This window comes from Lipomyces chichibuensis, assembly GCF_038497645.1.
Source record: "Lipomyces chichibuensis strain CBS 12929 unplaced genomic scaffold V1513scaffold_7, whole genome shotgun sequence".
NCBI classification, from domain to species: domain Eukaryota; kingdom Fungi; phylum Ascomycota; class Lipomycetes; order Lipomycetales; family Lipomycetaceae; genus Lipomyces; species Lipomyces chichibuensis.
In genome coordinates, this window is record NW_027117459.1 from 58,902 (window position 1) to 82,375 (window position 23,474).

The window sequence follows — 23,474 nt, forward strand, 5'->3', positions numbered from 1 at the left end:
CGGCTCATTTGATGACGTACTGGTCGGCCTGACGAGGTACGTAAGTAATGACGTAGTAGCCGGGCATCTCCGCGCCTCAATCTACAATAACAAACACAAACTAATAGCTAAAAGTTATTTGGAACTGATTAGGCCTAACTTGTGGGACAATCGCCTGATTTGCCACGAGGGTGAATGGCTGTATGAGGTTGTGGATTCGGAATATAAGTCATCTAGCGTGGAGTACTAATAGTTTACATCAGATTCTCCGAGAAGGCGCCTAATATATAAATTGCAAGCTACTATCGAGCATAAAGGTCGTCGTGGATGTAGGATGCCGAAAAGAAATAGACAAAACATTGGTCGTTGAGTTCGGTCAGGCGGAGATGGCAAACCCCTGAGTTACCATTTGAGAGCCGGGTAACCACATCTTCTGCTCCCCCCTGTTTTAAGTCTACATTTTCTTCTTCGTGCATCCCGTTACATCTCGCAGTTAACGGTCCTAAATAACTACGTTCTTAATGACAATATTGAAGCTAGGCATTGCGTCGTTGGGAGTCGTACACGCACATTATCGGCCTCCAGTCTCCATCAGCCATTCATAATGTCGCTCATGCACGAAGCTTCGAAGTCAGTTCCATTTAATTACCCTGTCGTCCGACTAACAAATTATATTAACTTATCCCCGGACTTTTCTTCTAATACAACTGAGCTGTGCATCCTAGTTGACTTCCCATTGTCGATTCTTCCCGGCCGTATCGTTTTCACTGGTGCTGGATGAACTATAGCCACAGCCATGGTCCAAGAGGAGTCGCCAGCAAAAACGCTGGCGATCGATTCTGTAAACGCAGTTAGTCTCGTGAGTCACCTTCAATTTATGTGCAGTGTGCAGTTCGGTTGTTTTGACAAACTATGACAGGCTGCCCGAAATAATTACAGATATCTATTTCGATCATTTATTCTGGTCCCAGTTGGCATTATCTTTGTGCTACTAGCCCTCTATGGCGTTCACAGAACCATATCACTTACTCCGGTCAATTTCCCTGCTTCTGTCATTTGCATGATTCTACTGTTCCTTGTCTTAATATTTCTTGATATTACTATTGGTTCCCGTAGGACTGCAGTGTTCTCCAGGATCATTGACGTGCCACTTGGATTCTCGTTGCGATGGATTAACACGTTCTTTACACCTTCATTCGTACTTCTTCCTCTATCGCCGGCAGTCGGAGGTGCAGAAGTCGGAAAGATTGCTGCGGTATTTATTCTTGGATTTGTAGTCATGATGGCCGTGACTGCATATATGGTACTGTTTTTGCAGAAAATATTTGGCACATCTAAGCGCGCGATTTTTGAGAGAGCAGAAGAGCTCCCCCCTGCAGCGTCAGATTTTCGGGATCACCGCCACCCAAGCTCAGCTGATTCTGCACAGGATTTGACAGGAGCAATTGAATTGGATGAACTCTACCACTCAAGAAACGTTTTGGGAGTTGACGATTCTGCACATCATTCGGAACAAAGAACTCTGAAACTCGACCTGCCTGAACCTGTCGCGTCGACCTTCCGACGGCACGACCATAGGATTGATATCCCACTGTCACTATCACAGCAAGAAGCCATGATGAATAGAGAAGTTGATTCCGACTTAGCGAGCATGGACGACGGAAGCAGTACCAACAGCCTTAATCCAATTGCAACGCGAGCGTCACGTATATCACGAAGTCAGAGCAACGACCTCGCGCGGACTAATACATTCAACACTATCCGGCGAGTTCTCACCGGTCACAGTATGGCCAATAGTGCTAGAGGCAGCCACTCTGGTACGGGTACCACTAATAATACAGAAGATGATAGAAAGAGCAATTATGATGGACTCCCCGGTTCCTCAGATAATGCAGCTCATGGGTCAAACGGTGTTATGGTGCAGTCTACTCCGTCCCAAGAAGGTTCTGCGCACACAAGATCACTGTTGACTACGCCGTCCCAAAGGGCAGAATTATTTGCTGCCACAATTACTCGGTATCTGGACACGCTACTCTACACTACTATATTCTTCTGTGTGGGACTTCCTGTCTATTTCGCGACTGGTTACACTTTGATCGCGCATAGCACGTTTACGATCTTGATGCTGTTTTTGGGGCTACGTTTACCCGCTAAGGTCCGTCGATTTATTCATCCAATTTTCACATGCTCTGGCTTTACTATTCTCGGCATATACGTTATGTCCATTGCTTATCATAGAGATCTTAACTGGGGTCTGTACGCGTACAGCACTGGTCGCACATATTTGAATCTATTTGGAGTTGGCGAATATAAAAGCGTTTTACCAGGCGCGGGTGACCTGCTCAAGACAATGCTTGATGTCAGTATCGTAGCTCTCGCACTCCCGATGTATCGTTATCGGGGAGATTTGAAGAAGCATTTCATTATCATTATTATTCCTAATGTCGTTATCGGCCTTGTTACTTTTTTTGCATATCCACCTCTCTGTTACGCCATAGGTATCTCCGCACAACGGAGTATATCCTTTATAGGTCGCAGTGTGACCCTTGCACTGGCGCTACCAGTCGTACAGTCACTCGGTGGATCGCAGTCTCTGGTGGCAGTAACTGCTATTCTGAGTGGCATAATTGGTGTGCTAATTGGATCATATATTCTCGCTGGACTCAAAATCAGGGAAGACGACTATCTTACCAGAGGAATCACTCTTGGTATGCATCGGTAATCATGACGCATACATTCTAACTATCGCTAACGTTTCTAGGTATAAATTCGTCAGCAGTCGCGACTGCGCATCTGCTCACAATCGACCCCCGAGCCAGCGCCCTTAGCAGTTTAAGTTTCGTTCTATTCGGCACAACATTAATCATACTAAGCGCTATTACGCCAATTGTGCATGTGATGCGACATATGGTTGGACTGTCATAAATTTGTCTCTCAATTCTTTTGGTGAAGGTAGAATGTATATGCGGCAAATTTTGAATTTATTTTGGCTCTACATACGGTGCAAGTTTGAGGCCCAAGGGGACTACTCTTTGTGCATGTTGAATGGATGTGTGTTAATCTATTGTATATTATCTATTATATTAAAATGAGACTCTAAAATTTATCTTACAAGAGCGCCTCAACATTCATGAACTAGGTCTTTTATATATGCAAAATATTGGCAAACCATAATGTAATATCGAAAGCTTTTACTTTGCTCTGTCGCTTAAAGTATTTCCAGAATGCCTCAAACTCACTGATAATTCTCTTGGGATTGAAAATTGAGATTTGCCGCAATTTCTCACGGTCCTCAGCGTACACTGTCCGCGCGCAATAATTAGCCATAATCAGAAACGTTCGTTCAGGGCCCAAAGTGGTTTCGAGACTTTCGTCCAATGCGCGCGTGAGATCGTTAGTCTTGAGAATTAATAGAACGATCGGGGGTACTCCAGAAAGAAGCTGTATCAGGTTGGGCATGAGCCCCCCTTGCAGTGCTACTGTCATTTTCTTCATCTCATCTTTGCTTCTGCGGGTCATGATGGAACTCTTCACGGTTTGGAAATCGCGACCTGTAATTGCACTGGCAAACAACGGGAACTATAAACAGTCTTAGTACATCAATACTGCATCGAGTTTCAATACTGACCTGGTCGTCGGAAATGCCAGCAAATTCCTTGGCATATTTTCGCATACCCGCTTCATCGGAGTCAATAACGGACAACCAAAACTTCGAATAACTCCGTCTCAGATCGAGAGGCACTTCTCGATATAAACCGTGGTCATATAAAATAATTTCGAAATTGTGACCGCGATTATACCATGGGCCACGCTCACGGTTGCTAAGAGGTCTGATGGCAAGGTTTCCTGCGTGAGGGTCGCAATGCACACGAACTCCAGGAGTAAAGATCATTGTGTTGAAAATGTGAGAAAGACAAATGCTGACTTCGTTGCGTGAGATGTTGTGGGCGTCAAGAAACTTGATATCATACGGCCTAGCGCCGGTAATAACTTTCATATTGTTAAAAAAAATGTCCCCATTACACAAAACAAGTGATACACACATTCCATGACCAATATCCTAGGTTTAGCCCACTTCACAGTGGGAATCCGAAGCGCGGTACGACCTTGCTTATCCCGGAAATACGTCTGTGTCTCAGTTGCATATTGAGCCTCCTTTGTAAAATCCAGTTCGACAAATATTGAGGAGTCCAACTCATGATATAACCACATCATAGGATACTCCGGGAAAAATCTGTCTATCGCACTGAATACCAAGTTTGTCAATTTGAGGTCGAGAGGAATAAACTCTGCTAGTGCTGGATGCTGAATTTTCACCGCGACCTCTTCTCCAGTCTCGCGCAACCGAGCCTTATGCACTTGTGCCAAGCTGGCTGTACCTAGAGGAACCGGGTCAAATTCGGAAAATATCTCCTCAAGCTCAACTCCCATGTCTTTCAAAAATAACTCCCGAACGCTCTCAACCGACGAGACGGGGCACTGATCTTGGAATGGAATAAATGTAGTCGTCCACTCTGGTGGCAGCAGATATGTCATAGCACTCAAATGCTGTCCCATTTTAATGTAAATGCCGGCATTGGCTTCAAGGACGCTATACGTCCTTTCCGCGCATCGTTTGTGGCATTCGGACAGAGCCTTTTGCCGTTGCTCTTCGGTATCGAAGTTCTTTCCCAGAATAATTCTGTAATCGTCGAAACACTTCGCAGCTGCCACGACAATTCTCGTGCTTCGCTCCGAGACCATAACCGCATGATTAAACATATCCTCCAACTCATTGTAGAAATAGGACCCCGCGCCTGTAGCTCCCGCAAGTGACAAAGTGGCGATTGCCTTCCCGGTTGCAGATTTGAGCACGACCCGCTCTTTAAGTCGCTCTCCGTCATTCCTGTGCCATGAGGCTTCTTTCGTTGTCTTGCGCCATAGGAGACTACTTTCCTTGGTACCCGTCTGGATGTATCGCCTCCTCGCCCGATGTTGCTTCAAACGGCACGACTGAGCCGGTTGGTCCACGTTGCAGAACAGTCGGGTCTTCCGGGAGGTCCAAAGTAGTGATCGGAACATGTGTCGTATATCAGCTCACGAAGGTCGACGAAATCATTGGTCCAGCAGACGTGCTCTCTGTTTGTAGCAGTGATGGTGAGAGAAATCGCGTGGTTGAGTTTGACGTTCAAAGGGCTAGATCTCTTCCGAAGGGGTATCTAACGCTCATGATGAGAACCTGCCCTATAAGGCATAAACGCGTTAAAGGCCAGGGATATTTAAACTTTAAACTGTGAGTATGCCCGAATTGGAGTCACTTGCTGCTGGCTTTTATCTGGCAAGTACTGAAATACTATAACTATCAATTAAGTTATAAGTCACATAGTATCAAAAACAAAGATCGACATACATAATATCACAACCATACCCTAGCTCGTACATTTCCCTTTACAATTTTACTCTACTATAACAATTTTATTACAAACAGCAATCGATGCCATGAATACACAAAAAGGGAACACCGTAACATAAATACATTTAGTTCTTTATTCGTTCGCATCCATTTCTGTCTACAATAACTACATCTTAAATTCATATTTTCAAGTAGTTGCATGACTACGCCTGTTGCTGCTGGGATGGGTGAGGAGCCCCTTGTGATCTGAATCCACCACGAGGGCCGAGTCCAGTTCGACCACGGCCATAGTAGCCGCCTCTTCCCCGACCTCTTCCTCGACCGCGGTATCGTCCCGTATCTACGCTCGCCTGCCCGAACGTCTCCATATTTAACTGGCGCTCTTGCTGACGGCCCAGTCGATCATTGGCATTACCGTCAAATCGTTCTTTTGTACCGCTAGAAATGTTATCGAAAAACGAACTCGACTTGTCATAATACACCTCCGTGGACTCAGACCCTTCGCCCTCAATGTCCTCGATATCATCTTCGTCTTTGGCAGAAACTTCCTTCGCAATAGCATCCTTGCGGAACTTTGCATTGCTTTCCTCGAAATTGAAATCGGACGCAGGCACGTCGAATCGCGGAGTGCGAGGACCAGTACCGCCATGTCGCCCATAGTTGTTGTAGCTATATCGCTGAGCACCATTCTGCCTGAAGCCTCTCTGCGAGAAGTTTCCCCGTGCAGGACCAGTTGGGATCTCAGTAGCCGTGCTTGTAGTAGTTGTCGTAGCGGCAGCTAGCGGAGTAGGAGCTGCATCTGACGGTGTTTCCAGCATAAGTCTTTCCAGAAGATCTTGTGCGGCATTATGTGTCTGCTCTACGCTAATCTCTGCAGCTCCCTGTGTCGCCGGCGGCCTCTGAAGTCTGGCCGTTTGTCTTGCTTTCGGCACCGGTACAGCGGGAACGACATTAATCCGACCTGCAGTCTGAGCAAGTGGAGCATCAGGTCTCGTCTCCTGCACAGGCACAGGAGGAATTGTTGCAGGTTGTGATGTCGGTCCCGCAGGTTGTCGAATTGGTCTCTGTTGGGGTACCGCAGCAGGCGGTGCACCAGCAACTGGCACCTGCGATTGGTCGTATTGAGGTTGTGGTGGATATGGCATGAAGGGCTGCTGAGGATAGTATGGAGGAACAAATCCCTGTTGTGGCTGTGGTGGAGGATACTGTCCTGGAGGAGGTGGTCTGAACCCAGCTGGCGGAGCAGCATTCTGAAGCACAATTAAGTCAGTACGCAATGTCAATAGTATAGTATACTTGCAGCATTTAATCACAAGGAGAATTTAGGAAGTGTAAGAGTCAGAAGGAAGGCAACGGTTGCTTCCACATAGTTTGTATTTGCACTCTCGGAATATAAAACATCCGTGGTTTTTCATCATGTAAAGTCTTCCATGCATTCATCCCAGTGTTAAACCACAGAACAACAATTTGACTAACCTGAATAATAGCGGGATCATTCGGAATTGATATCTTTGGGGGCTGCAGTGCTTCCTCCTCTTCTTCAATGACAAGGTCTTTCACCTCCGATCCACGGAAAACAATGAACTCGTAAACATTGTCTGTCATCTAAGTCAGTGGCTATGATTCTCTAATGTGAATAAAACCTTGCATGGGTCCAGGAGTTGAGCCCTCGACATTTTAACTCTTAGAGCGTCATTGAAAAAAAGCTCACGACTGATCTGCTGATCTAATGATCAATTGAATAAAACGGACTCACCAGTGGCAGGAATCTCCTCGGATGGTTTGCCTCTTCTTCCTTCGGTACCAAACGAGCGCACATCTTTTAGAGTCAGTGTGGATGCATCCGCATCTATCTCGTGAAGGACACCAACGTATCTACAATAATATTATATTAGCAATTGCGCTGATCAATTACGCTTCAACTTAATCTTCAGTGCAGTGCAATATCAGGCGTAGAAGAGTAACAAGATTATGGACCGCTCTCCTAAGCGCACACATCGCGGCACATCTTTCGCAGAGAGTCGAAGGCGATAATCCACCAAGCGACCGATCATATCACCAAATAGACTTACCGAATATCGCTATTCGAAAATAAGGAAATTCTACTTCCAATGTATTGCGACATATTATCTTGCAAGGCAGGATCAACTCGCAAGTGAGTGCTATGAAGGGGGAGAAGAGGATTTTCAGAAAAACTCACCGCGAACACAAAGGTCCAACTAAAAGATTGAGGGGTTCATAGGTCAAGGCAATTGCGAGAATGTAAGTCTGGCAGTTACGGCATAATGTTTTGCTCTTTCGATGTTTGTGGCACCTAATGTTTTATAAATACGGCATAATTAAACGTTTACATCTTCAGTCAAGAGATTTAAGCGTTGTACTCATACTGCAGATGCGCAACTAACCAGACTAGGGGTTTAGCTTATAGCCATGACAGCAGCTCCTGGCTACTGAGAATTTCAGTTAATATTTGGCAAAACTGCCGGTGTCTAACTTAGCTGTAAAATAATTAAAATAGTCGCGTAAAGTCTACATAATTTGTAATTGAACCTATGCCGCCGGTTCATGAGATCATGACAGGGTTCAGCCGGACTTGCCCGCCGTGCGTTTCGGTCATCGACAACTCACGCTATTGATCATACCAACACACGTATATATATACGACTTGATTCCGTCGTGTATACAACATTTATTTTTTTCCGACTCTTGCGATTGCAAAGGATTGTATTGTATAATTATTGTACAGCTTGATATTTACGAAAGTTTGGATTTTACGTTCAGATTACAACCGGTGAGTCGTTTTGATTAGGGTCGATGTTGATTCTGTTCCGGTGGGATTGACAGAGCAAAAGCTTCCACAATACGATCTGATTGCTAGTTGTTGTTCTAATAATTCTAATATGGCCAATCGTTTAGCGTTTAGGAGCTATTGCTTTATTATAATACTTCAGTTCTATTGCAGAGTATAGGGTTGAAATAATACACAAATGAGAATGTCTTCCAAAGCGCTTCTTAATCTACTTCAAGGCAAGACAGAGCATGCGACATCATCACCGACGTTCCAGGATCCGGCAGTTTCCATTGCGCGACCAGCTCCAGCTGCGAACCCCGTGAAGATCACGAGCCTGTTTGTTAAATCGAATGGCACAACAAAGAGCCCAATCGAAGAACAGCCAAAGACTCCGGATGGAGAATTGAAGCCATTACTGAAACCGACTGGAAGTGGCAATAGCAGTAGCACTGCACCCTCTCCAGCTAAGCGTGGCATTGTACCTGAGCCTATATCAGAGCCAGAAGCTACACCTGTGTATTCACAGCAATCGTCGGCGTCATCTTCATCTTCCAAACTGCTAGATGCAAAGCCGAGATTTACGTACGCTAATCCATTTCATGACCTGGAAGCCAAGTCGCCCCTGCGCAAGTTGCAGCCGCCGACGCCCATCTCGAAATCAGCGACAGGCTCAAGTACGAATTTAAAGAACGAGGTTGTGCCGGAGGCGCCACCAGAACCGGCTACGGCTGAGAATACTGAAGCAACGGATGCTACCTCTTTACCACTTGTCGATCCAGCAATTACGAGTAGCGGTGCTATCAAGCTCCCGAAGCCAACAACAGTCGATGCAGTAGAGTCACAGCTCGTTGAGACGGTTGTTGAATCACAGTCACCGGTTCAGGCCCCAGAATCACAAGTAGAAGTGGAGGAAGTACCAGCAGGCTTCAGATTGCCGCTGCAAATGCCTTCGATCGTGTCGATTGAATCATTGTCGGAATCCGGCTCAATTTCTGTGGACCATTGTGAGGCGATTGCCAACTTCACTCGCGATTGTAATGCTTTTGACAGGAATATTCTGGCCGTCAACGAAGACTTCATTGCGTATCCGGTGGGCAGCGGTATCCGCGTTCTTAGCCAGGAAGATGGTACATACACAGTTTTGGTCGGTCATGAGGACAACAGAATTATAAACGTATTGTTCAGCAACTACCGCTCCTCGTCAGGAACATCGATGCTCGTCTCCACGACCGCAAGTAATGAAGTCATTGTGTGGGAATTGTTGACCAAGAATTTCAAACAAACGCCGCGACAGAACCATTACCGAAAGCTGATTCGGATCGAGAAACTACCACCTAATTCTGAGCACGTGCCTAAGTCGAGAGTCCACTGGCCTACTATCGCCGGATGTGTGGCAGTGGCGATTTCAAAGAGGATCTATATTTTCCCTCTGAACCCGGAGACATTTTACGATATTCGCCGGGCATCACTGCCGGATCGGGTTGGAGAGAATGCTGTCGTGATTGAATCTGAGACCGGCTCGAAGGACTTCATATTTTCCGTTGATGGCACCGCGATTGCGAGCGTGAACAAGGAGGGCACTGCGACGATTTTTGATGTGTCGAAGTTACCGCCTCTTGGACAGGGCGCAGAAAAAGCCACCATTACATATCCATTGAAAGCATTTACTCCACGCAAGGGCACCCGTTACATGAGCATCAACTTTATCGATTCGCCTGAAGTCGTGAGAGCGAAGAAGCCGCTGAGATTCCTATTGTTCGGATTCAACCAGAATCATTCGTTCCACATCTGGGATCTGCGACATGGCAGGATCGTTGAGGAGTTTCATTTACCGCAAGGTTTAAACGGGTCGTCGTTAAACGGCGTCTCCATCAGTTACGGCACTGGTATGATTGTTGTTTCGGACGTGGAGCGCAACATGTTTGTCTTCCTCCACATTAAGTATCCATCCGGCGGTATCGATGCAGTGGCGGCAAATCAGGCTGAATTCATAAAATCGCTCTTATCTCAGCCGGTACGAGCCGAGTCGGAGGCAATAGGCTTTGACTATGTTGTGGAGTACTCGTTCTTCCCTGGACGCTCGATTATCAGTTTCTCATTGCTTGAAATCACTGGTGAGGACGCGTTATTGGATCTATACATCTGCCATGACCAAGGCGCCACAATTTTCCCTGTTTCAGCCAAAACGATCGCATTTGGATCTTGGTCGAAAGCTAATCCACTTACTTCTGTCTCCATCCGAGCGCTTGAAGGTGTCCACGAGACTGCAACGCCGGTGGTGCTCAATGGAAGTAAGGACGCGTCCGAATTGGTGGCATCGCCGAGTCAGAGTCGGCCAGTTAAGAAGCACAGTATTGTGCCATTCGGTGCTATGAAGGCGAAGTTTGCCAGTGCGGCTGGCAAAACTCCATTGCGAGCGGCGACTGCTGTGTTGGCTGTGCCAGGTGCAGTGAGTACCCCTACCAAGTTACAGGAGGAGAAGGAGAAAGACCGGGAAAAGCCTAAGAAGGAAAAGCCACTTATGGAAGAAGAGAAGCCAATTGAGACAATTGCTCTAGAGCAGTTGACTTCCGCGCTAGAGGAGAAAATAAACAAAAAGCGGGGAGTTGAAGATATATCCGCGGAATCGATCAGCAAGCCAGTCGAGAAGAAGCAAGAACTCGAGAAGTCTGCCGACGCCGGCAAGGAGCCAGTTGATGAAGAGAAACCGAGTGTGGAAGCAGGGCATGAGATACCTGCGTCGCCGGTTGTTGGAATTACAGTGCCTACGTCTGGGTTCAGTTTCCGACCTGTTACCGCTGCGAAGAAGAAAAGGAAAGAGATTCTTACGCGGGAAAGTGCGAGTGCATTGGGATTACCGCCGCCAGCAGCTGATGCTGCGGAGAGTCCTGCGCCGGCACCGATTCCAAAAGAATCGACTTCAAAAGAATCGACTTCAAAAGAACCAACTTCAAAAGAACTGACTGCAAAAGAACCGACTGCAAAAGAGCGCCCCGTATCGCCTGAAAAGGATAAAAAGCCCGAGCAGTCGCCAGCAAAGGGTAGAGGTAAAGGAAAGGAGAAGCAGAAAGCTGCCGCAACAGATGTACACTACAGAACTTCAACTACAGAACCGGCTGCTCTTTCGATTTCGGAGGAGACTATCAAAATATTTGCCGAGTCGATTACGAAATCTACGACGGCGGCGGTCGAGAAAGCTATAAATTCCATCGCTACTCCTGACCTGCAGTCACTCCTGTACTCGTCGGACTTTTCCAAATCGATTGCCAGCAATGTGAATAATGCTGTCAGCTCTGACTTTGCGGAAGCTGTGAAAGATATCGTCTCAAGTGCCGTTACCGACGCCATGGCCAAACAAGACCAGAAACTGGATGCCATAATTGCAGCACTGGAGGAGATCAAGCAACGCGAGAAGAAAATGGATATACTCTCTGAAGTCGTCAAGGGTTTGTTGTGACATGAAGTCGGGCAAAATTCATCAACTTAGTGCAATCTGTCATTCATTAACTGCGCGATATTGACATGTTTGGGATTGGTAATATGAGATAATGTATATAGGCATATGGTCTTGAGTGATATAGATGTGAGCTACGATAATGTTTTCTGGTTCGTTATTGTATAATTCGATTTGTATGCTGCTTGCAAATGTCTGAAGTAGTGTGGGTATAAGTATAGTGTTAAATTATATGTACCAATTAATTATTATTTGTTGCAAATTTTTATGTCAAGGCCGTCTTCCAAGGACGACCGGTTTTTTTGGGTTGACCGGATGGGCTCCAATATCTTTTATACAGGCTGTGATTTAGGTCACTCCCGAAAAGAGAATAGCCTATATTTCGTCCAGTTGAAGCAGACTATGCCATAGCGTTATGTCCCAAGATAAAAATAAACTACATCGGTTTGACATCTCTTAAGTGTGATAACTAGAGTTAACCTCCATCTCCTGGCGTGGCGAGAGAGCACACTAGAGCCCATCAACAATGAATCGTAGGGTTAGGTTCGGATTAACCCCCCGAGGAGACCCAGGTGTCGATGCAGCATGTAGTTGCAGCCACATTCATAAATCTAACACCCAGACCACGAATTCCCCAGAGCGTGGCCTGCCAGCATCTTCTTGTCTACGACACGAACTACCAAAAAAGCCCCGGATCTGATCCAATGGCGACGAAGAAACAAGAAAAGGCTGCGTTCGAGCGGAACCAATCGATATTGAAAGCGCTGCTCAAAGAGCCCGGGAACAAGGTCTGTAGTGATTGCAAGAAGAATGCATATCCGCGGTGGGCGAGCTGGAATATTGGTGTGTTTATATGTATTCGGTTAGTAATTCGTTGTGGCATATGAAATTTTGATGTTTGAAAGGTGTTAATTGAGTTGTGCAGATGTTCGGGAATTCATCGTAGCATGGGGACACATATAAGTCGAGGTGTGTACATCAGTTGTTAGAGTAGGTTGAGGCGTGATGTTAATTATAGGCAGTGAAATCGATTGATCTTGATTCTTGGACGAATGAGCAATTGCAGAACATGGTGCGCTGGGGCAACGCGAAGGCGAATAAGTGCGTTTAATTATAGCAATTTGTGGAACTGATACTGACACACGACAGGTACTGGGAAGCTAAACTAGAGAAAGGCCATCAACCGTTAGATACGTATGTGTCAGTTGTGTCAGTTTCGGTGTGAAGCAATTGATGTTAACCGTCAGCAGCAAAATGGAAAACTTCATCCGCACGAAATACGAGTTGAAGCGGTGGTGCGCACCAGGCCCGGTGCCTGATCCAGATTCGATATCCGACACCGAACGCGACGATCCTGAGCCTGAACGCGCGATGCATACGAAAACAAGCACAGTTTCGACGACAAAGAAATACGCAAATTCACCATCTGCGATCTCTTCCGAATCGTACAAAAAGACGCCAGAACTGATTGGTTCTGTGACTGAGCGTCCGGCGTCCGCGCCGCCGGCCCGCGGCCATTCAGCAAATAATAACACGCAGCACACAGCGAGCGTCAAGGGCAGTTCGACAATTAGACTAAAATCAGAACCGCAGCCGGCGTCAAAACCGTCGGACGACCTGCTGAATTTCCGGTTCAATGCCCCACCGAGCACGACATCGAACGGCGGTGCAAAAGCGATTCCAGCTGGTCCGTCGCAGACGGCGAATTTAAGACCGGATTTGAAGAGTTCGATTTTGTCGCTTTATTCGCAGCCGCGGCCGCAGCCTATTTTGCCCCGGGGTTTCAGCGACGGCTTTGCTAGTCCTTCTGCATCTCAACCAGCCGAGCCGAAGCAGTCGCAGATGACGACAAATAATTCGTTCGACGCGTTCGGAAGTACGAGCGGGGACAATTTTACTAATTCGTTTGGCGATTTGTCGATCTCGGCAACGCCCGTCTCGACTACAACAGCGATAACCACTCCATCGGCGTCCGTGTCTACTCCCTCTGCCGACCCCTTTGCAAGCTTAGTAACTCCAAACGCATGGTCGACGCCGTCGACCGCAACACTGTCGTCGATGGCTCTGCCGACGCCATCATCTTCATCGTCACGCCCGATTGTGACACTTGATGCTGACCTCGACAACGAATTCGGCTCGTTCAGTTCCGCGGCATTCGGGCCGTCTGCAACATCGACCACCTCCGCGCCAATCGACTCGTTCGCGTCATTGTCAAATTATGCGAATCCGTCGTTTGCAAATCCGGTTGATTTGTTCGACGGATTCGGAAGTACCGGGACGGAAAACACCCCTAGGCCTGCTGCTACTGCAAAAAAGAGCGAGGATGATGTGTTTTCCAACGTGTGGGATTAAGGTAATCGCACACTTAATTCTTTCGACGGGAGGTTTTGTGTTAATGGTTTAGTATAACGTTGAGCATAGCAATGCCAAGCATTACATCATGCAATGTACAGTACAAATTATGGTCTAGAACAAGAAGACAGCAAATGAAACAATCCTGTAATATCATAGCGACGAAATATGTGACATCCGATACAGTAGGATGAATGAGGGTACGAATAACAAACGGAAACCTAAGGAAACCTCTAACAGACCCAGCTATACAATGACAATGTCGAAATCACGAAGATGCAAATATACAAATGAAAGATTAATGAAACTCCAATATATCACAAGGCTAACATGGCACAAATAAATAGTGACATAAAAATGAAGGAATAACAAATAATCATGTGGTCTGTAAAGCGACAAGCAGATTAGCAAAGTAATAAGACAACAAACTATACCTGCAAGTCTTCGTGTGTTCCACTGGAAACTCACGGATAATAAACACAACACTAATGAACAATCAATACTCAAGAATGAAAATATCCATAAAATCCCAAGATAAATTAAACTAAATTAAAATGATATGTTTTGAACGTAAAAGGAGGTCAGTGTCGACTTAATTACGCGTAAGGCGTCGTCTGCCGGGCCTTTTGCTCGCGGTATCCTTCGCCTCAGCGGATGATTGCAACAAGGATCGAAGGACGTCGGATGGCGTCTTACGCGGATCCATGCCGAGTAAAAAGGGTTCCGGGTCGAGACTAACGGAGCTTCCCTCAGGGACACGGCCGCGCTCGAAAGGTGCCGGGGCGTACTCGAAGATGTCGAACTTGCCGCAAATCTCCTTATACGACTTAAACTGCGTACCGTCGTCATCCACGAACGCGCCTCCCGTCCGGCGTACATGCTTGAGTCGCTGGAGCCGATGCACGGGCGACTGGTCATGCACCCACCACATGTTGCCCCACCACGTCTCGAGCGGGAGTTTGGGTCCGTTGAAGTGTAGGACCGCTGGCAAGTTCCCGGATACTCGGTTCCACGCGAGATACTTGTCTGACTGCCGTCTGGTTTTTTTTGTGTAAAAGGCGGCGTCCACAAGTTGTTTATCTTCAAACTCGTCGATCCGCTCATCGCTGTTGGCGTTCCCCCTCGCGCCTGTGGCGGACGAAACGCCAGTGATAGGATCAATGATGTCGGCGTTAGGATCGTCGCCTTCTTCGACTTGGTCTTCGTATAAAAAGAGCAAGTCCGCGTGAGAATGCGTCATGGTCTGGAATAAGTACGATTCGTAATCGATTCGAATCGGTAAATCCCGCTTTCCAAAAATGTCGGCCAAAATTACCTGGTCAGAAAAGTGTATTGGGGAGCGTTGCTGAATATCAAATGCGCGCATGTAAATCTCTTTCATAACCTTGGCCGGGCCAATGATATTTCCAGAATTCAGCCATCGCGGACGAATCATGAAGTCGTAACCATCCTTATCAGTTTCATTTCCGTAAATGTCTTTGGGCAGCGTGGACTCGGGAATGTTCGTGCATGCTGGCGAGTCTTTCGGATTTGGCCAGCAGATTTTGTCGGCGCCAAAAACGACGTGCTCGGCGTAGGGTGGGATGTCGACGCCTTCTTCGGCAGGGAAGTCGCTTTCAAAGACTTTGTCGCCAGAGGCAGCGGCCACGTCCGCGGCGGTGACTGCAGGATCGATCTTGTCGCCCCCAGCGGCGTTGGAAGAAGAGACGATGATCCCGGTAGAATGCGAGGACTTGGCTTTCTTGTTTCCTTCTTTTATCTTCTTTGAGTACTTTGCTAAGTGTGCGAGCCGATCACGTTCCTGTAACGAGTAGTAGCGTGAAATAGCTGTCTTGAATGGGAGCTGGAACCAAGTGTCGTACGAGTCTGTAATCAAAACGAGATCATCGTCGTGGACCTTGAGCGAGAGGTACCTATGGATAGCCGCAATCTTCATAAATCGCGCCTCTTCAGCATCTCTAAAGACGGAGTTGAAATTAAGCAGTGCCGGAGGCGGATAGCCGTTTAGCATGGCGGAGAAGAGAGATTTGCAGACGAGATTGTTCACGGTGGTTGTAGGAAAGATAAAGTGCACTACTCGATTGCCGGGCGCCGTCCGAGCGAGAGTGGACAGAATTGTGCCGTCTTCTTTAGCTATGGTGCCTCCTAGGCCGTCGAATGCTAGACTGGCGGCGGTTGCAGGTGTTTCGATGACAACGGCGGCTGTCCGTGCAGGTTGCTATGATCCGTTAGCAAAGCCCTCCATCGGATAACCACCAGACAATATCCGAAGTATAATGAGAAAACAATTGAGTCTGGGAGTCCCGGCGTTACTATCGATCCGACGCTGAGTACCTGGTCTGTGACACCACTCGAGCAATTGCCGTCGATCCTGGATACCTACATGCACATGGGTGTTTCCGAAGCAAAATTGAGACGAGCAGGAATCGACCGGACAGCAGTCGACAGCGACGAGACATTGCGTTGGCGTGATGAACGTTCGCAGCTGGCGCCATTGGACTCCCAGAGACAAATATTGAAGCAATGCGTAGAAAATAAGAACTCACACGTCGAATGGCGAAAACGGAGACTATGGCGACAATGACAATGCCTAGAAACAGGCCACGCCGCATGGCTGAGTTGAGGTGCAGACGCATGCTGGAAGGAGTTGATTGAAAGAAGCGGGGTGCAACAGAACGAATTCGACTCACACGGACCTTCGTGGGCACAGATTTGCCGTTGAAAGGATTGGTTGAGCCAAAGGAGAAATATGACGCTACAAGAGAGGCAAAAGCAGCAGGCGGTAGGAGTAGGAGAAAGGAGTGAAAGCAGACAGTAATGGGTGGTGGGTTGAGCGAGTCTGGGGAGGCAGGCGTGAAGTCTGCGTCGAGCCTGTGTGCAGTCGTACAAACACTCGCAGCAGGTGCTGCAACCTGCGACTCCACGCGACTCAATGCGACTCAATGTCTGCGACTCTACCTAAACACTAAAACCCTGCGTCGACCTGCATCAAATACGATGATGAGTCGCACTTGTGAGGGCTTTTGTAGCCTCTCCACCATTTCGCCCTTCATTATTACAATTACAAGTACCTTCACGTACGGAGGCTGCCGCAATATGACAATAACAAGCGTAACCTGCTACGCTGCTCGCTCAAGTGCGCCTGCTCCCAGATAATTACTCACAGGCTATTAAATACAAGTACCAGCCAAGAGGCACTGAACACGGCGTAGGTATTATGTACAATACCTCATCCTATTGCTCTGTTAGACAGTTGCATTAAGAAGTTCGCTTGTCTTCAGTACAAGGTTTGCGGCCCCCCATTTGGCTCGAATCTTACGTTCAATCTCCGAACGCCTCGATCGGGTATATTCCAACCTGGCTGCTCAACCATAACAGACCGCGAACAAAAGTGCAGGAAGACAACACTGCGCTGTTTGTATGGTTCGCTCTCATCATTTTGCCGCGCTGTGTTGGTTGAACTTATTGAGATTTTTGCGATAATTACACTCTCAACGCCGAAAGCGTTCGTGCAACTAGTCAAGTCGGTCAGTTGCCAAATATGTAGGAGAAGCAACACTCGATATCCATTTTTTATCTTTCGTTAGATCCTCCAGTCCTGAATATCCAACGTAGTGATTTTAAACCCACAGTAATTGCTACACTTGGGCTATTTCTGCTCTGCATTCTTCCTGCAGCCGGACTTTATGCAAATAGGCGTCCGCCGTGTTCCTTCTGTCAGCTTCATCATAGGTGGTCAGTCACATCCCGGCTTTATTTATAGAACTGTCCATCACACATAAATTCACAAAGTCTTTCCTTTGCGAAATGCTACGTCGGCTTCTTCACACTTTGCAGTGACTGCCGACTTTCTCCAATAGTTGCAAACCGGAAACCATAATGCAATATTGTTTCAAGCCAGAATTAAATTCACGTTGAGTCTCAGTATCGTACATGTCCACGCACTACCACATCTGATCCAATCGATTCTATTCTATCTAAACATAGACGCCAACCGCGCATAGCAAATACACAAATCCAAATCTACCCACTTCGTCAGTATATGCAGACCATTGAGAATACTGCAATACAACGTACCCGAGCGATACAGAAGCAGGAATCGCGATCGCTATTTGCTTGCCTAAACCAGACATCCCTTTCTTATCTGTCCAAACTGTTAGTCTATTCCGGTGGAGATGACGAAAAAGACCAAACATACCGGTAATACTAAACAACGCGGTTAAGAGAAATCCTATGTCGTCAGCCCTGATCCCCTCAATTCATGTAATTCCGACTCCACAATTCATGTAGATCCGCAACAACATACCGACTAGAAGAAGAAGAGTAGCCGCGAACGGCTGCATCTGAATCGAAACCGCAGGCACATATGCTGGAGCCAGACTCCATTGTTTCTGCAAGGATCCATTTAGTTTACCCCCGTTCCTCTTTATCAAACACAACTTATTGGGTATATACGTACTGCTATTTGTGACACCATGGTATAATTGCCAGCGATGTATTAGGATCAATGGCGAGACCTATGCAGTAAATAATTGCTCCCTCAAATGCAACGTAAACTCGAGAACGTCAGATTCGGCGAGTTGGTGTGGCGCCGGTGCGCCACATCTTTGAATTTGATGGCTCATCCCGCGACTTAATTGTCCATATCAGCAGATTATGTTGCCTCAAAAATCTTTACAAAGTCACTAAAGCGACACACGTTACGATCCTTAGATCTGTCGTACAATACATTTATACAGTAGTGGGCGCGTTTGAAGTGTTGCAATTGGGACGGGCGGTTCCTCCGAGAGAACAATATGGACCGCGAGAGTTCAGGTATCTAAAATCCCCATAAACTAAATGCGCATAATACGACTTCACTTACTAATGCCTTACAGAAGATCCAGATTCAAAACGCAAAGGGACAAGCGTGGAATCAGACGACGAGCCCCTCGCTAAACGCATCAAATCTGCGTCCGAGAATTTCATCGCTCGCGATGACACAGCAGCGGACGATTCCGCTGTTCCTGACGACTACAATGACGAGGACGAGGAAGACGAGGAAGAAGATCCCAAAGATGAGTCCTACCACGATAGCGAGAAGGAGGAAGATGGCGTGAAAGATGAAGATAGCAAGGAGGATAAGGAGGACGGCATAGACGACGAAGATGGCGCGACAGTGCGGTATACTTCATCGTCATTCGTCTATGACGGTGTTTTATATGAGGATAAAGTCCGGCCAGCGGTTATCGAAGAGCGGGACGGTATCATTGAATTTCGTGTCGTCAATAACGATAATTCGCGCGAAAACCTGATGATTCTGACCGGATTGAAGAATATTTTCCAGAAACAATTGCCGAAAATGCCGAGAGAATATATCGCAAGATTGGTCTATGACAGGAGTCACTTGTCAATGGCGATTGTTAAGAAACCGTTGACTGTAGTCGGCGGGATCACGTATCGCCCCTTTGCCTCGCGGAAATTCGCTGAAATCGTGTTTTGCGCTATTGCATCTTCGGAGCAAGTTAAAGTATGCTACCTCAGCTAGTCACATAAGTTCAGACCACGCTAATAACCTACAGGGCTACGGTGCGCATTTGATGAACCATCTAAAAGACTACGTGAAAAACACATCGCCGATCATGTACTTCCTCACATACGCTGATAACTATGCCATCGGCTATTTCAAGAAACAAGGGTTCACGAAAGAGATCTCGCTCGACAAATCTATATGGATGGGCTACATCAAGGACTACGAGGGCGGCACACTCATGCAATGCAGCATGATCCCGCGCATCAGGTACTTAGAGGGCAGCAATCTCCTCCTACGACAAAAAGCAGCCATTATGTCAAAAATCAAACAAATTTCAAAATCGCACGTCATCAGACCCGGTATCGAGGAGTTTAAGCTCGAAGGCACTCAGTTTGATCCGCTGATGATTCCGGGGCTCCAAGACGCTGGCTGGACGCCTGAGATGGACGAGCTTGCACGGCGCCCGAAGCGTGGACCGCATTTTGCTGTTATGCAGCATTTGCTGAATGAGATGATGAATCATCCTTCTGCGTGGCCCTTCGCGCAGCCAGTTAACAAGGATGAAGTTAACGATTATTATCAGATTATTAAAGAGCCAATGGGTATTAATCTTGTTTTTCTTTATGTGTGGTTATAGCTAACGGATTTAGATCTGTCGACTATGGAGCAACGGCTAGAGTCAGATGCGTATCAGTCTATGGAGGATTTTATCTATGACGCGCGACTCATTTTTAATAATTGCCGACAATACAACAACGAGACCACAACATACTACAAGGTACGACCTCCGCAGTATATTGCCAGGCAGGCATTCTAACGGTTTTAGAACGCGAATAAATTGGAGAAATTTATGACTCAACGGCTAAAGGAGATTCCAGAGTACACGCATTTAGTTGAATGACCAGGACTTCGCGGGTTGAAATTTTGTGGCCATTTTCATTTGTATAATATCGTGGAATATATGATTTTTTTAGGTTGTACATAGTATTTAGACAAAAAGTTTATGTGTGGAGTATTAACAGGATATGTAAGTTACATTTGTATACAGTAAATTTGTCGTTCACCATACCCTTGCGCTTACATGTGAGAGGGATCACGCCGGCTGTCGGCGTTCAGACTTGCGCAACTCCCAATGAAAAAAAATCCAGCCGCTCTCACGTCTTTAGCATCTCACAAGGACGACTGATCAATAACCGTCTTTAGCACTTACTGTGACCGCAATATACACGGATTATTGACAATAAGGTGGAGTAAGTTGCCGCGAAGATCTCGGTGAATATATTGGGCATGGTGGCTTGATAATAAAAATCCGAGGCAACGATACTTTACGCGACGCGCATCCTCGAGGGTGTTTACTACTTTCGACGCACGAGACTGCATATCTCTAGCAGGTACTAGTAAGACGCGTCTCTGCATCTCAGATTCATTAATCCTCACAACGACCGTCGTGGGAGAAGCGAATGGCACCGGTCACGCTCACGGCGATCACGAACCGCATTGGAAGGACAACGGCGAAAGATTGTCTTGCGCAGCCGCTCCAGTTCCGACTCGCGACTCAGGCTGAGGATAATATGCTCACTGTCCCACCGCCGAATTTCGTGGTGCTTAAGCCCGGCAGTGATGGGCGTGCCGACATGGCCAAAGGGGAGAACCTGAAGGCAAATGGCATTAAAGCTAACGGGACAACGACGAAGAAACGGCCAGCAGAAGACGAGGATGGAGGTGGGTCGGAATCCGGGGATTCATCGGAAGATGCATTGTTCCCGAGGCATAGTTTGCCTCTTCATTGGACGCAGCGGTATGCTAGTACGCCCGGTTTTATCAACAACGGCGTAACATGTTACATGAATTCCGTACTGCAAGTTTTGCTTCATGTGCCTGCGATGGTTGAGTACCTACTACATGTGCACCGCAAGGACTGTACGTACCTACCGAGATTTAGGGACAAGTATGGCGCTAACGGACAGAAAGGCACGGGAAACGATTCGTGCATGATGTGCGCGTTTGCCAAATTAGCGGACGAATGCTACGTTGCCGGTGGCAGACGCAAACCGATATACCCCCGCTTCATTCTCAAAAAACTGAAAACTGTCCAGCCGAGCTCGAAGTTCGGCGATCATCGACAGGAAGATGCGCACGAGTTTTTACGACAATTTATCGACGCTCTTCAACTCTCTGTTGCTCCAAAGTACGTTCATGTGCTCGTTTCTTCTGTGATTGTCGCGGGGTGTAATAGAATGGTGGTATTAATGAATCTAGACACCTCAAAGAATCCATCAAAGAAACGTCGGTCATCCACCGCATTTTCGGCGGTCGATTCCGCCAACAAATTCGCTGCAAAAAGTGCGACTATCCATCCAATACCTTCCAACCGACCCTCGACATACAACTGGACATTCGTCGCGGCGGTGGCGCAGTCGAGGACGCGCTTAAGAAATTTTTTGCCGGCGAAATGCTGAGTAAAGCAAAAGGCAACGCGTATAAATGCGAGCGATGCAAAACGCATGTCGACGCGCTTAAACGCACGTTGATTCATGGTTCCCCGGATTACCTCACGCTGCATCTTAAAAGGTTTGATTTCACGTTGCGAGGAACGTCGAAGATTCATGATTTTATAAAGTACCCAAAATATCTTGACCTCACAGCTTACTCTACGCGAGGGGAGAAACTTGGCTATGAGTTGATCGGGATTATCATTCACCAGGGGCGGCGGACGTCTAGCGGGCATTACTATGCATTTTGCAAACAGTCAGACGGATCTTGGGCGAATTATAACGACGAGATTGTCGACCGAGTGTCTGAGAAAACAGCATTGAAGCAGGAGGCGTATATTTTGGTGTATGGGCGCGTTGCAGGTGGTGCTGTGAATGGTGTTGTCGCGTCGGCGGGCAAGACACCAAACGGCATAGTCCATGAACATAAAAAGCTTAAGGCGGAAGAAAATGTGAATGCAACAATAGATGGTCGGATCGAGACCAATGTGGAGGAGACCGGCGTGAAATCTGTGCCTGTCCGCCAACGGAAGGCCCAGATGGACCAGCCACCGAAACCAACGCCGCCGATGGTCAAGTTATTTGATGACGGTAATCTCGGAGAAGTCGTCTCCCGTGAAGAGTTTAAAATGGAGCAGCAGATGGGGCAGCAGAACGGTAATAATAACTCCACTACTACTATTGCTACTGAATCAGACGTGAAAGTCGACGAAGAAGAGAGCTCGGATACGTCGACGATCGACGAGCAACTGACGAAGTTCAAGGAAGAACAGTGGACTGAGCTGCAGCAGCAAGTGCCGCACAAGCATCGGGATCACCACCATCATCGCCATGATCATAGAAAAGAAATTATGCTGAAGAAGCAGCTAATTGCACAGGCGCACGCGAAGCGGATCGCGAGGAAGAAAATGTCGCCGCTATCGAATCCGTTTCAACCGCAGGACTTTTCTAACAGGAGTCCGACTAGTAAAAGCAAGCAGAACGGGGTACATATTGGTTCGAAGATTAAGGTGCGGCATCAGATGAATCGGAAGTAGTAAGGGGTGAATCAATGTTGACATTGATTTGGAGCATAAAAATGCGACCGCCCAGGCCCTCCAAAGTTTGATATGTATTGCAAATGGGTAAATTGATATCAACATTGGTTTGGGAGCGAAGCAATGTGATCGGCCACCGTTACAACGTTAGATACCTATTGCGGCTTGCATGTACTGCCGAGAGAACATAGAACGCACAGCTATGAACATTGGTCATTAGATATGCGGACGGTTTGTATGATTTCGTAGGGATGTTCGGGATACTGGTCATAAAAGTAAACTGTTTGCTTGTGTAATAGATGTGGTCTATTTACCTATCATCATTTGAAAATTCTTTGACGGAGGATAAAATGATCCGCTGTAGCATGACGAGTTTAATGGATTTACAAACTGCAATGCAGTTGACAGTAATTCTAATGTCACTCCTCGACAGAAGGTTAAGGCATGAAGTTACAACTAGTTACC

The 23,474-nt window shown here is 47.0% G+C and overlaps 9 protein-coding genes across 9 annotated transcripts; 5 read left to right on the forward strand and 4 right to left on the reverse strand.

Moving 5' to 3' along the window:
• Positions 1-319: 319 nt before the first annotated feature.
• Positions 320-3,090, forward strand: V1513DRAFT_396700 (LrgB-like family-domain-containing protein). Its single transcript, XM_066895389.1, has 3 exons — positions 320-838; positions 899-2,687; positions 2,741-3,090. The coding sequence occupies exons 1-3, from the start codon at positions 776-778 to the stop codon at positions 2,902-2,904; spliced, it is 2,016 nt and encodes a 671-aa protein (XP_066754787.1). The 5' UTR covers positions 320-775; the 3' UTR covers positions 2,905-3,090.
• Positions 3,036-5,312, reverse strand: V1513DRAFT_483634 (ABC1 family-domain-containing protein). The gene is made up of 3 exons (XM_066900424.1): positions 4,023-5,312; positions 3,608-3,969; positions 3,036-3,558 (listed from the first exon to the last, which is right to left on the reverse strand). The coding sequence occupies exons 1-3, from the start codon at positions 5,038-5,040 to the stop codon at positions 3,124-3,126; spliced, it is 1,815 nt and encodes a 604-aa protein (XP_066754788.1). The 5' UTR covers positions 5,041-5,312; the 3' UTR covers positions 3,036-3,123.
• Positions 5,310-7,701, reverse strand: V1513DRAFT_440399 (Scd6-like Sm domain-containing protein). The gene is made up of 4 exons (XM_066897363.1): positions 7,444-7,701; positions 7,128-7,246; positions 6,848-6,969; positions 5,310-6,621 (listed from the first exon to the last, which is right to left on the reverse strand). Exons 1-4 carry the CDS (start codon positions 7,494-7,496, stop codon positions 5,575-5,577), a joined length of 1,341 nt encoding a protein of 446 aa, XP_066754789.1. The 5' UTR covers positions 7,497-7,701; the 3' UTR covers positions 5,310-5,574.
• A 347-nt stretch (positions 7,702-8,048) lies between these two features.
• V1513DRAFT_290883 (uncharacterized protein) lies at positions 8,049-12,023 on the forward strand. The gene is made up of 2 exons (XM_066894610.1): positions 8,049-8,162; positions 8,295-12,023. Exon 2 carries the CDS (start codon positions 8,359-8,361, stop codon positions 11,617-11,619), a length of 3,261 nt encoding a protein of 1,086 aa, XP_066754790.1. The 5' UTR covers positions 8,049-8,162; positions 8,295-8,358; the 3' UTR covers positions 11,620-12,023.
• A 116-nt stretch (positions 12,024-12,139) lies between these two features.
• On the forward strand, positions 12,140-14,265 carry V1513DRAFT_463111 (uncharacterized protein). Its single transcript, XM_066899962.1, has 5 exons — positions 12,140-12,478; positions 12,542-12,585; positions 12,639-12,717; positions 12,766-12,810; positions 12,867-14,265. The coding sequence occupies exons 1-5, from the start codon at positions 12,195-12,197 to the stop codon at positions 13,966-13,968; spliced, it is 1,554 nt and encodes a 517-aa protein (XP_066754791.1). The 5' UTR covers positions 12,140-12,194; the 3' UTR covers positions 13,969-14,265.
• Positions 14,064-16,802, reverse strand: V1513DRAFT_411653 (uncharacterized protein). The gene is made up of 2 exons (XM_066895735.1): positions 16,515-16,802; positions 14,064-16,186 (listed from the first exon to the last, which is right to left on the reverse strand). The coding sequence occupies exons 1-2, from the start codon at positions 16,602-16,604 to the stop codon at positions 14,561-14,563; spliced, it is 1,716 nt and encodes a 571-aa protein (XP_066754792.1). The 5' UTR covers positions 16,605-16,802; the 3' UTR covers positions 14,064-14,560.
• A 794-nt stretch (positions 16,803-17,596) lies between these two features.
• On the reverse strand, positions 17,597-18,538 carry V1513DRAFT_440412 (uncharacterized protein). Its single transcript, XM_066897364.1, has 5 exons — positions 18,428-18,538; positions 18,275-18,359; positions 18,167-18,199; positions 18,046-18,112; positions 17,597-17,991 (listed from the first exon to the last, which is right to left on the reverse strand). Exons 1-5 carry the CDS (start codon positions 18,443-18,445, stop codon positions 17,946-17,948), a joined length of 249 nt encoding a protein of 82 aa, XP_066754793.1. The 5' UTR covers positions 18,446-18,538; the 3' UTR covers positions 17,597-17,945.
• Positions 18,539-18,599: 61 nt separating this feature from the next.
• On the forward strand, positions 18,600-20,544 carry V1513DRAFT_396714 (uncharacterized protein). The gene is made up of 5 exons (XM_066895390.1): positions 18,600-18,783; positions 18,846-19,477; positions 19,530-20,082; positions 20,131-20,258; positions 20,307-20,544. The coding sequence occupies exons 1-5, from the start codon at positions 18,765-18,767 to the stop codon at positions 20,379-20,381; spliced, it is 1,407 nt and encodes a 468-aa protein (XP_066754794.1). The 5' UTR covers positions 18,600-18,764; the 3' UTR covers positions 20,382-20,544.
• Positions 20,545-20,569: 25 nt separating this feature from the next.
• V1513DRAFT_440418 (uncharacterized protein) lies at positions 20,570-23,420 on the forward strand. Its single transcript, XM_066897365.1, has 3 exons — positions 20,570-21,400; positions 21,452-21,668; positions 21,740-23,420. Exons 1-3 carry the CDS (start codon positions 20,941-20,943, stop codon positions 23,007-23,009), a joined length of 1,947 nt encoding a protein of 648 aa, XP_066754795.1. The 5' UTR covers positions 20,570-20,940; the 3' UTR covers positions 23,010-23,420.
• Positions 23,421-23,474: the final 54 nt, after the last annotated feature.

Bases quoted from the DNA above. Each gene is read 5' to 3' on its own strand.
- V1513DRAFT_396700 (XM_066895389.1), top strand. From the start codon at position 776: ATGGTCCAAGAGGAGTCGCCAGCAAAAACGCTGGCGATCGATTCTGTA. The intron at 839-898 runs GTGAGTCACCTT...AAACTATGACAG, and splicing joins CTGTAAACGCAGTTAGTCTC to GCTGCCCGAAATAATTACAG. The intron at 2,688-2,740 runs GTATGCATCGGT...TAACGTTTCTAG, and splicing joins TACCAGAGGAATCACTCTTG to GTATAAATTCGTCAGCAGTC.
- V1513DRAFT_290883 (XM_066894610.1), top strand. From the start codon at position 8,359: ATGAGAATGTCTTCCAAAGCGCTTCTTAATCTACTTCAAGGCAAGACA.
- V1513DRAFT_463111 (XM_066899962.1), top strand. From the start codon at position 12,195: ATGCAGCATGTAGTTGCAGCCACATTCATAAATCTAACACCCAGACCA. The intron at 12,479-12,541 runs GTTAGTAATTCG...TGAGTTGTGCAG, and splicing joins GGTGTGTTTATATGTATTCG to ATGTTCGGGAATTCATCGTA. The intron at 12,586-12,638 runs GTGTGTACATCA...AATTATAGGCAG, and splicing joins GGGGACACATATAAGTCGAG to TGAAATCGATTGATCTTGAT.
- V1513DRAFT_396714 (XM_066895390.1), top strand. The intron at 20,083-20,130 runs GTATTAATCTTG...TAACGGATTTAG, and splicing joins GATTATTAAAGAGCCAATGG to ATCTGTCGACTATGGAGCAA. The intron at 20,259-20,306 runs GTACGACCTCCG...TAACGGTTTTAG, and splicing joins AGACCACAACATACTACAAG to AACGCGAATAAATTGGAGAA.
- V1513DRAFT_440399 (XM_066897363.1), bottom strand. From the start codon at position 7,496: ATGTCGCAATACATTGGAAGTAGAATTTCCTTATTTTCGAATAGCGAT. The intron at 7,247-7,443 runs GTAAGTCTATTT...ATATTATTGTAG, and splicing joins TTTTCGAATAGCGATATTCG to ATACGTTGGTGTCCTTCACG. The intron at 6,622-6,847 runs GTTAGTCAAATT...ATTGTGCTTCAG, and splicing joins ATGATCCCGCTATTATTCAG to AATGCTGCTCCGCCAGCTGG.
- V1513DRAFT_411653 (XM_066895735.1), bottom strand. From the start codon at position 16,604: ATGCGTCTGCACCTCAACTCAGCCATGCGGCGTGGCCTGTTTCTAGGC. The intron at 16,187-16,514 runs GTGAGTTCTTAT...AACGGATCATAG, and splicing joins CCGTTTTCGCCATTCGACGT to CAACCTGCACGGACAGCCGC.
- V1513DRAFT_440412 (XM_066897364.1), bottom strand. The intron at 18,200-18,274 runs GTATGTTGTTGC...CTGACGACATAG, and splicing joins TACTCTTCTTCTTCTAGTCG to GATTTCTCTTAACCGCGTTG. The intron at 18,113-18,166 runs GTATGTTTGGTC...CAGTTTGGACAG, and splicing joins CGCGTTGTTTAGTATTACCG to ATAAGAAAGGGATGTCTGGT.
- V1513DRAFT_440418 (XM_066897365.1), top strand. From the start codon at position 20,941: ATGGCACCGGTCACGCTCACGGCGATCACGAACCGCATTGGAAGGACA. The intron at 21,401-21,451 runs GTACGTACCTAC...ACGGACAGAAAG, and splicing joins ACATGTGCACCGCAAGGACT to GCACGGGAAACGATTCGTGC. The intron at 21,669-21,739 runs GTACGTTCATGT...TAATGAATCTAG, and splicing joins CAACTCTCTGTTGCTCCAAA to ACACCTCAAAGAATCCATCA.
- V1513DRAFT_483634 (XM_066900424.1), bottom strand. From the start codon at position 5,040: ATGTTCCGATCACTACTTTGGACCTCCCGGAAGACCCGACTGTTCTGC. The intron at 3,970-4,022 runs GTGTGTATCACT...ACAATATGAAAG, and splicing joins TAGGATATTGGTCATGGAAT to TTATTACCGGCGCTAGGCCG. The intron at 3,559-3,607 runs GTCAGTATTGAA...GACTGTTTATAG, and splicing joins CTGGCATTTCCGACGACCAG to TTCCCGTTGTTTGCCAGTGC.